We start from the raw sequence: 10655 nt of genomic DNA on the forward strand, positions 1-10655 counted from the left end.
TTGTTTACCCATATCTTCAGAAAAAAATCACTTCTACTGTCATGGTAAACAACCTGCTTCCCTATTTATAATGGTCTGGCCCTCTAGCAACTTCAGCGCGAAATTATAGCTAATTTGCCTACAAACGTCAGGTGGTCATAATAATCTGGCCACTCCTCAGCATATTATATATATATATATTGCTTTAAAGAGTAGCTTATTCAGATATTTCCCTGACTTGGTGTTTACAAATACAAATACAACCAAGATTTGACCTCCTCCTCAGCAAGGTGTACGAATCCTCAGGCTTCTAGTCTACCGGGCAGTTTCCAGGCGACTCACTGCCATTCTGTTTTTACTCAGGGTGTTGGAACTGGAAGATGATTTGGAAATGATCCAGTCTTAATGCCCTAATATCCACATAAAAAAATTTGTCCAGAATGATAAGTGATGCCCCAAAGAACATCTCACTAGCTAGTACATGGTACTGAAAATAGATGTCCCAACTCCTAGCTTAGGGGGCTTTCTATCACACCATACCACTAATTACCTCACAAAATATCAGGAAACATCTAAATTATTCTCTAAGTAATCTGACAATAAGAAGTCACCACCCAGGCCCTTGCTCTTTTGGCCAATACTACTTATTTTTCTACTTCTTAAAATATTTCATTCATCCCTCAGGATAATGTTGATGCCTTCATGATAGAATGAGCACCCATGGATTTCTTATGCACTTATTATCAAAAACTGGTCCAAGATTAGTTTTTTAAATACGAAAATACTATTCAGGTATGTGTTCCAATAGTTTTAATCTGGTGGTCTTTTGCTCAGGGTTTCTTCTTTAAGAAGTCTAGGATACATCAACCCTCACATTCCCAGAATTTCTGGATTTTGCTGATTAAGCATGTAGCCCTAGCTAAGGAAGTGTGAGTAGGAGAAACATAAAGAAATGGCTAAGGTCATTTGGTTCAGTTCTGCACATCATACTCTCTGAAGTCATGAATTGTTATTTTGTTTTATATCCCTTAGGGAGGGAGCTCTTCTTATTTTGCAAAATATGCAAGATCAGTGGAATAGATGTTGTAGAAGCTAAGGTACTAAAAATTATGGTAAAAAAGTGATGGCCCTGGAAATGGAGGGGAAAAAATGCTTACCATTGATTCAATTCTCTGGCTCATTTCTGTGAAATTTTTAGAAGCCTCTCTTTCAAAATCATCATACAGTTTGTCACTTGTAAATGACAATGTACTATAGTAATTGTAGGTCTTCCTTTGATCTACAAGAAAAGAGATAAAAACCCATCATAATTTTTATCAGATGTGTGTGAAGCATTATCATTTTCCTATTTAGTGGTTGCTGGAAAGGCTGAGACTGGAAATAATGTTTGTACCCATGTCGTCATCTGCATCATCCTGCCCTGAGCTTCATGATTATCTCAGAAGAAAAGACAACAACATTAATCATCATGAGATTTAGAGTGTAAAAGCCATAAGAAATGCTTGGTGTTCCTATGGGTTAATTAGTCATGTGTTATCCATTCCTGAACAAGCAACAGGTGGTAGCAAGTCACGCCATCTGAGCAAACACACATGGATGGATTTAGAAACTTCTCAAGAGTAAATGCATTTTTTTATTCCAAAAGTAGGTTTCTTCCATAATTCTGGCCATAGGAGTCTAGTGTAAGAATATTTATTTTGACTAAGGAATAAGATGAGGATAGGGTTTAAAATGCTAGGAGTTCAGTATATAGTTTAAGAAGCTAGAGCTGCCACCTGGCATACACTTCCAGGGACACTATTTAGTTTCACCTGGCTCCCTTTTCACACTATTTACTTTCTTTCTCCTAACAGCCACGGGAATTGGAGCTTGTCGGCTTCCTTAGCCATTGTCTCCATTTTGTGCATCTAGTTTAAGCAGCCCACGACTGGGGCCTGCTGAAGAATTCATTCAGGAAAGCTTTTCATCTACTCCATGATACACAAAGCAAGCACAGAGCCCTCAGAAAATTCATTAAACAAATATTAATGCCAACTACCTTTTCTGTGAGGAACTCTGTACTGAGCATTAGAAATACAATGGTGATCAAGACTATTGTGTATGGTTATCACAGGAAAATGGAGCGTGCCTCATCCAATCTCAAGCTCTCTGCCTTTCTCTGTTGCTTCTTATTTGTTCCCTTTGCACTTAAACCCCAAGGAAAATAAAACTAACATTGGACACCTGTGTCCCAGACATACTCACATATCTCGTTTAATTTATAATAACCCTCATGGGAAGGCAGTATTATCCACATTTATCAGACACAGGATATAGCCTCAGAAATGTGAATAAATTGCCTAACCCCAACATGAATAGCCAGAAAAAAAAAAAACAGAACGGGGCTTCAACCTAAGGTCTAACTCCCAAAGCACAAATGTTCTTTACATACTGCTTCTTGGGGTGGAAGCAAATAAACAAACCCACTCATTGAAGCTATAAGAAAAATATCTTGTTATATGCAACTTATGCAAAATAATTTCAAAAGAACGTCATGGCCACCAATCAGACTCTGACAAGGTCTGGAGTGACACATGAAGGAGAGGGAAGTCAGGCTGGAGAGACTGAAAGGTCAAGGTCTGCTGAGCATTAGCCACCTAAGTGAGGTACTGGAGAGTTTTTACCTTCCTCCCCGCTTCCTCACCTCCCTTCCCTGAATGGCCAGTGCAAGCTGAAATGCAGGCAGAGCCCTGGCAATGTACACAATTTTAAGTGAGGTTTTTAATCTATTGAAATATTGACCAATAGTTTCCCTTAGGTCTGAATTTGGGCCCAAGACTCTGCATTTTTTCTAACGAGCTCATCCATCAAGCACTAGGCTGATGCTGCTGGCACCCAACCACATGTTGAATAGTAAGGTTCTAAAAAGGAAAAGAACAGATTCTTCTATATCCTTAGACCTGTTTTTGGTGTTGTTTATTTAATCATTAGATTAAATCAGCGGTTCTCAACCTGTGGGTCGCGACCCCTTTGGCGGTCGAACGACCCTTTCACAGAGGTCGCCTAAGACCATCCTGCATTATCAGATATTTACATTACGATTCATAACAGTAGCAACATTACAGTTATGAAGTAGCAACGAAAATAATTTTATGGTTGGGTCACAACATGAGGAACTGTATTTAAAGGGCCAGAAGGTTGAGAACCACTGGATTAAATCATTTAAAATTGCCGTTTGTGTAGGTCAAAAATGGTCAAATATCAGCAATTCCATATACTTCAACCAAATAAACAACTTATCTGTAGTCAATATTTTACTTTGATCAAATAACTCAAACAGATCACTAAGTGTCAAAACATATTCCCAATTGTCAAAATTATATGGCATGTGTAGTTGTTGAAGAATATCATTGGGAATGTTAACAGAAAAGTAAAAATATAAGGAGGAACATAAGTTTTCTAACAGGTTTGTGATTCTATAACCTACAATGATGTTACTCATCATAGATTCACTTTCTGTCATTCAAATCACAGAGGGGACAGGAATGCAGCTTCAAAGGCCCGTGGACACACACCGCACACACAAATCTGCGCTGTCCTGGGCTTTATGCCAAAACAATGTTTCTTCAAGTCTGATCACTTCCAGCTTTATCTGTCTGTTTCTGTAATAGATTTGTTTGGTTTAGCTGGGTTATCTAGGTGTACCATCTCCAAGTGCACATGTGCTATATCCACTCACAGAGGGCAGGTTGCAATTATGACAGTAACACACGTCACAACAATCGTTTATTCAGGTGCGCTGTGTGGGCAGTAGAAACTGCGTTCCATATTACTCAACTGATCATCCAAACAATAGGATCCAGGAACAGGTTACTGGAAAAATCTTGCCAGGTTTTCACTCTATGCATATGAATAAGACTTTAAGCCTCTATAAACACTTGGCTTGGGAAGAAGCAAAGGAGAAAAATAAGAAACATTTTCTCTCACTCAGGTATGGAGACCCCTAGTATTACTTGGGATTCCTTATGAAGTCAGATAAGCCAAAATATGCCCCTAGAAAATATCATAGGTATGACTCACTTGTTGTTTTTCATTCTGTACTTAATAGACATTAATTAAGTTTCTAATATGTGCAAGAATCCTCTTAATTTCTGAAAATACAAAAATGAATGCAATGTAGTCCTAGGCATCCATGAAGAAGAGTGATAATGCTTGCAACATCATGGGACTCAATATATTCATAACAGAATTATAGGATGTGAAGTTATTTCAGCTACTATTTTTTTTATTAAAAACATGCTCCAGAAAAATTTTCAAAATGCAAATACTTCAAATTCAAAGACCTGCATGTGGGGAAATTTTACCAAAAATAATCTTTACATTACTTTTTTTCCCTTTAAACTGCTCATTAATGATCCATCTTGCTTGGATATTTAAGAATGGATTGTGTCTGCTAGCAGATCACCAAATTACAGACCACCACTTCTCTTTACAAGAAAGAAACTTTTGCAAATTCCCAATTAAATTAGAATCAAGTTATTAGCCTCTTTAGTTACAGGGTCTTGAACATCAAAGCATTATCTAGTCAGTAAGGGAGATATTAAACCAATAGGTCATAGTGGAGTCAACTAATTAAAACCTGAGGCAAAGTAGAAGGAAACTTCAGAAGGGTTGTCGTGCGCTTAAAAAACAGTTCTGGAGTACCCTGGGGATCTTTCCAATAGCACAGCAGTGTTCACGTTTCATTCAGCAGTGAGGTACCCAATTACTGCAGAGTGAATCTCCTTATAATTAGCCTTCTCAGCAGATCCTGTCCTCTTTACTCACTTATAATACATCCCAAGATGAGATTTAAAATAACAGAAATAAACATTTCTTCAATAATATATCACTCTGAGCATTTTTCTAACTTACCAGCACAGAATAGAGCCTACTTATTTTTTATAGTCCCTGATTATGTGATTAATTAATTGGGCTATCAGGATTTCAATGAGTTATAATTATTTTAAATCAAGGTGATTGCCCTATAACCTCAAACAACTCAAGCCACTGGACTCTAGCTATCCTATGGTCTTCCCCTAATTAAGAGTTGATTATTAATGAATATAAAAACGAGCATGCTATTCCCAGTAGGAAGCATTGCTTCATTAAAGATGGAAGAAAGAATCTCCTTGGCTCGTGAGGATTAAACATGAAACAAGGCAGGTAAAGCGTTCTTTGTACCAGCTATGCAAATGAATTGTAGTAAAGAATGAATAAGCCTGTGGCTAACCAAAACAGGAATGTACAGGAGGAAATATTTGGGGTAAATCACATGATGCCAGGGCAGCCCATACTTACTGTATCTCACATAATGAACAATGAGTCCAATGCACACGGCCAGGACAATCAGGGATAAAAAGGTGATGAGGCCAATAACCCATGGCTTCACACACTCTCTCTTCGTGGCCCTGGCCACAGAAGACCTGAGAAAGAAAGCAAATGGGTGAATTATATCACAGTGCACACTGTACCCACTTCTTGGGTAAAACAGATATTCCTGAGGAATTCAGGACACTCGAACAGATGATAGAATACTGTTTAGAACACACCCTGGGTCCCAGGCTGCTAAGCCAGTCTGGCTCTGGTTGCCTGACTTTTGGCAAGTAATTTGACTTCTCTGTGCCTCAGTTTTCTTGTCCATAAAGCAAGGATGATAATGGTAAATCTATCTCATAGAATTGTTGTAAGGATTAAATAAATTACTTCGTGTAAAATGCCTACAACAGTGCCTAACATGTAGAAAGTGCTATGCAAATGTTAGCCATGATTTATTGTGCTGTCTGTGTGCAGGACACTGAGTTAGCACTGTAGGAGCTATGGAAATGTTTAAAGCCTGTTTCTACTCCTCTAGAATCTAAAACTGCCCAAGAAATGTGTTGCAGCTTTAATCATACCAGGTTCCAGATAGAGTTTCTAATTCAATCTCTTTGTTTTTCTGATCTATATCCAAACAAGCTTTCAGGATATGTATAAAAGACAACCAGAGGTATATTCTAAAAAAGCTAAATGTTTGAGCTATTAGTTATCTCTAAACTTCAGTGATGCTGCAGGGAATCACTTGTTCATGAGACTCCTTCAGCCTCTTCCATTTGTTCTGCCTTCAGAACCACGTTACTGAAAAAATGTCTGTTAGCCTTCTTTGTGCTTGATTAGTAAAGTTGCTGTTTCCTTGTGTTATAATAGTTACTAAGCATACTCAAAAACTAGAGAAAATGAAATAATATGTCAGTTGGCTAAAGAGTTTGAATATGATGCTATTTTAAATTTCTTGAGGTATTTGTCATGCTGGTAGAATCGATGGCATGTATTCATACCTCCAGAGCACTGTCTGGTACATGAAGACTAGGGACAAATATGGTGTTATTTTGGAGGGGGACCAGGGATTGAATCAAAATAAAGAGAATTCCAAGTCCAGCTCTTTCCTTACCAGCTTGGACAAATCACTTAGACTCTGAGCATAGTTTCTTGGTCTGACAATAATGACAGAAGAATACCCATATTTTCAAAAGCATGAGGTTGACTGTGGAACCCATAATGAAATCATGAATTTGAGAAGTTCTTGGAAACTGCAAAGCATTTTGCAATATATATATTGCAGAAACAAGGAGACTCTATTTCCACGTGATATATGGCCAAGAAGTGATATCATTTTGATCCCTGCCACACCATCATCACATCCTGTCTCTGCCTCCATGTCCTGTTCTGTGTGAACATTATTGCAGAAGTCACCATTGCTACATGACTCTGCCTCTGCTGAAGGCCTGGGGTGTGGTGCAAGGCCCCTGGGACTCTACCTGGTCCTATGACTTTCCCATGAGACTGTAGTCAAGGAAACTTCATCTTCCTCTACCCTATCTCTTCCATCACTAGTTCTCCCTTGAGTGGGATTCCAAACACCTGCTCCTACAATGGCAATTATTGAAATATAAAAAGAGTTCTCCGCAGGAAGTTATTTTTATGTGCAACTGTGCCTAAGAAGCCTAAAAACTGACTACTGTTCCTTCATCTGTGAATGCTTGCTATTCGCCTGTTGCAGAAGAAAGGAGATGCATATAGCAGACGTAAGCAAAATGTGGGGCGTGGCGGGAGGGGACAGCCATGGGAGGGAAGGGCTTCTCTACTAATAGCAAAACATGCCAGATAAAGAATATGAATTTATAATGGAAGGAAATATGATATAACTATAAAAGTATATGATCACTATATAGGATTGTGAAATATGACAGAAGTTCTATTTTATGATAACTTTTTATCAAGACAGAAAAGTAAAATAATGCAGCCATTAGACTGATGGGGTAGAGCTACATGTATTAACATGTAAAAGGTCAATGATATATTTTAATGAAAAAATGTTGCAGAAGAATATGTATTATGTGTCTAGTTTCTATAAATAAAACTATATATGTGTGTGCATTGCAAAATATATAGGAAGCGACAAAAATTATAAACAGTAAGAAGTGGAATAACAGAAATAAGAGAGAAACTTTAATTTTAATGTGCTTTTTTGTGTTGTGGTGGATTTTTTCTAACAAGAGATATCATAGCTTTTGAATTAAACAAAAGAGAGAGAGGGGTTGAATTTCAAAAGATAATGAGAATGATTATATGCCTTTTCATGGAATTTCTGTCACTAGCGTGCCCCAAATTACCAGTGTGTCCTCCTTTCCTGACCCCCACCTTTTACAGCTATTTCAGTGATGGTCTTTGGTGGCTTTGAATGAGATAAGAGAGGTAGCATGGGACAAAGAAAAAAGGGAAACCATCAAAAACACTTTGAATAAGCAAGGGAGTGTATTGCTGAGCCCCACCACCAATTTATTTATTGTACATTCTTGTACCAGCAGATTCAATTCTCTCTTATTTCCTCCACATGAAAAACAGGAATTATAATCCCAAACCCCTCCTAAACTGGTGAATTATGTGGAGATAAAAAATGATAAAATATTTTATTACTTTGAGCTCCCAAGTAGAAAAGTATTGTGCAAAAAGCAAGGGCTATCATTATTATCATTATTTTAATTATTATTAATAATGGTAATAACCACATTACTGAGATGTTTGTCATTTGAAACATTATCTCTTCCCTTCCCAGTCTGCATGGCATTGCTTTTCAAACTGATTCACCTGTTTCTTAATTACTTTTTTGTTGCTCTCTCAGCAAGTGATTTAATACTGAATTGCTCCAAATTAAATGTGGTAGAGTGTGCTAAAAAATCATTAAAATGGAGGAATAAAACCATTTTCTATGTCAACAGAAACATGTAATTAACCTCCTTCTGCACATAAACCCTTATCCAATCATCACTGTGGCCTGTTGAAACTTACCTGAAGTTCCTCCCATAAAATTACCTTCAGATAGACTGGTTAATTCTAATAGCTTCAGTGGCATCAAATTTCTTTCTTTGTATTATTTTTCTTTTCCATTTGGGGACATGTGTGATTAGACAACGAATATAGCAGGTGAATAAAACAGTTAAAATATGGGTACATTTTTATAAGCCCAAAATTGCCAAAAGGCAAGTTATATGACCAGAGTTGCATATTGTCACTTTTTAATGAGTACTAAAAAAAAAAAAAGAGCCCAGCTGGTGTGGCTCAGTGGTTGAGCATCAACCCATGAACCACAAGGTCATGGTTCAATACCCAGTCAGGGCACATGCCCCAGTTAGAAGCTTGATCCCCAGTAAGGGGGTGTGCAGGAAGCAGCCAATCAATGATTCTCTCTCATCATTGATGTTTCTATCTCTCTCCCTCTCCCTTCCTCTTTCTGAAATCAATAAAAGTTGATTTTAAAAAATAAAGAGAAAGGCAAAACTACAACAAAAACAAGGGGGGCGGTATGTACTAACAAATAAACTTTATGGTAAGCACGAGGGAATGAGAAGTCAAGACTCACAGTGCTTCAAAGGAAAGTTCATCAGAAAACCCCTACACAACACCACCACCATGGACTGATGGATAGAGGATCTCCAACTCTTTGCTCATTGTCTACAATGGTAAATAGCATGGATGTTCTTAGTTCGCATGTCTCACCAGGTCAGTCCAGCTGAGCTGTTTTGAATGAACATGTGCACAATATCTATAAAGCTGGAGATACCAAAACATTATTATCAACCACTTAACCCAGAGGTCAGCAAACTTTTCTGTGAATGTCCAAATAGTAACTAAGGCTTTCTGCGCCACACAATCTCGACTGCAGCTACTCAACTCTGCCTTTATAGTGCAAAAGCAGGCAAAGACAATACATAAACAAATGAGCATGTCTGTGTTCCAATAAAACTTTATTTCTGTACACTGAAATTTGAATTTCACAAACCTTTGCTTGCCATGAAATGTTTTTCTTCTTTTGATTTGTTTTCAACCATTTAAAAGTGTAAAAGTCATTCTTAACTCAAGCACGGTACAAAAGCAGGTGGTAAGGCAAATTTGGCCTTTGGGCTGTAATTTACTGATGGTTGACTTAAGCAAGAGCCAGCAAGTCAATGCTAATTGTGTTGGGAAGCTATAATGGTCTTTTCTCTTTCTAGTCTCACTTTCATAGCAAATCTAATGTAGTCTATCACTAATCCCATTGTCACTGAACTTGTTTTGACAATTCTCACCAAAACCTGCCCTATAGCTTGACAAGAGATTTCTCTCTTGTCTACCAGTCTCCATATCATTCTCCATTATAGTAAGCTGTCTTTCTAGAAGGGATATGCTAACGCTGAGACTGCTTGAAACCCAAGTCGGCCTCAGTTTGCCTAGTATTCCCCCTCTGTCCCATGAGCTTTAAAGTTATTTGCCTTTGTTCCTGCTGCTCCTATGTGGAGTAACTTAGACTCATTTTTTAATATGCATATGTATAATTTATGTAAAACAAGTTACCAAGGTGGCCCACTCATACCTGAGTCCCTCCACGATGGCCCATTTGATCAGTGCACCAATACTGAAAAGTGCCGGGGGCTATTCGGGTGTGTGTGTGTGTGTGTGTGTGTGTGTAATAGAAAGAACTTTTTGAAAGTTAATTTTACTAGTATTTTCTTTTTTTTCTGTTCATCAGATTATTTATTCACTTGAGTTTCAGATTCACTTGTTGATAGATGTGTATTTGTTGTTCATAATTTGTATCTGTACCTTTTTCTTCTTCTTTCTCTTCTTAAAGGATACCTTTCAGCATTTCATTTAATACTGGTTTGGTGGTGATGAACTCCTTTAGCTTTTCCTTATCTATGAAGCTCTTTATCTGACCTTCAATTCTGAATGATAGCTTTTCTGGATAAAGTAATCTTGGTTGTAGGTTCTTGCTATTCATCACTTTGAATATTTCTTGCCACTCCCTTCTGGCCTGCAAAGTTTCTGTTGAGAAATCAGCTGACAGTACTATGAGTACTCCCTTGTAGGTAACTGACTTTTTTTCTCTTGCTGCTTTTAAGATTCTCTCTTTGTCTTTTGCTCTTGGAATTTTAATTATGATGTGTCTTGGTGTAGTCCTCTTTGGATTCCTTTTGTTTGGGGTTCTCTGTGCTTCCTGGACTTGTAAGTCTATTTTTTTCACCAGGTAAGGGAAGTTTTCTGTCATTATTTCTTCAAATAGTTTTTCAATATCTTGCTCTCTCTCTTCTTCTGGCACCCCTATAATTCGGATGTTGGTATGCTTGAAGTTGTCCCAGAGG

The 10655-nt window shown here is 37.8% G+C and overlaps 1 protein-coding gene across 1 annotated transcript in view; it reads right to left on the reverse strand.

Annotated features, from left to right (window-relative positions):
• The window catches only part of LOC102260627 (transmembrane protease serine 11E), an 80088-nt gene that overhangs the window by 19875 nt on the left and 49558 nt on the right, over positions 1-10655 (reverse strand). Inside the window, exons 3-4 of the mRNA XM_005868892.2 lie at positions 5299-5423; positions 1137-1258 (exon numbers count right to left, since the gene is read on the reverse strand). Of these exons, the coding sequence (XP_005868954.1) occupies positions 1137-1258; positions 5299-5423 (247 nt within the window). The remainder of the gene's footprint in view (positions 1-1136; positions 1259-5298; positions 5424-10655) is intronic.

Source organism: Myotis brandtii, unplaced genomic scaffold (assembly GCF_000412655.1).
Source record: "Myotis brandtii unplaced genomic scaffold, ASM41265v1 scaffold28, whole genome shotgun sequence".
Lineage (NCBI taxonomy): Eukaryota > Metazoa > Chordata > Mammalia > Chiroptera > Vespertilionidae > Myotis > Myotis brandtii.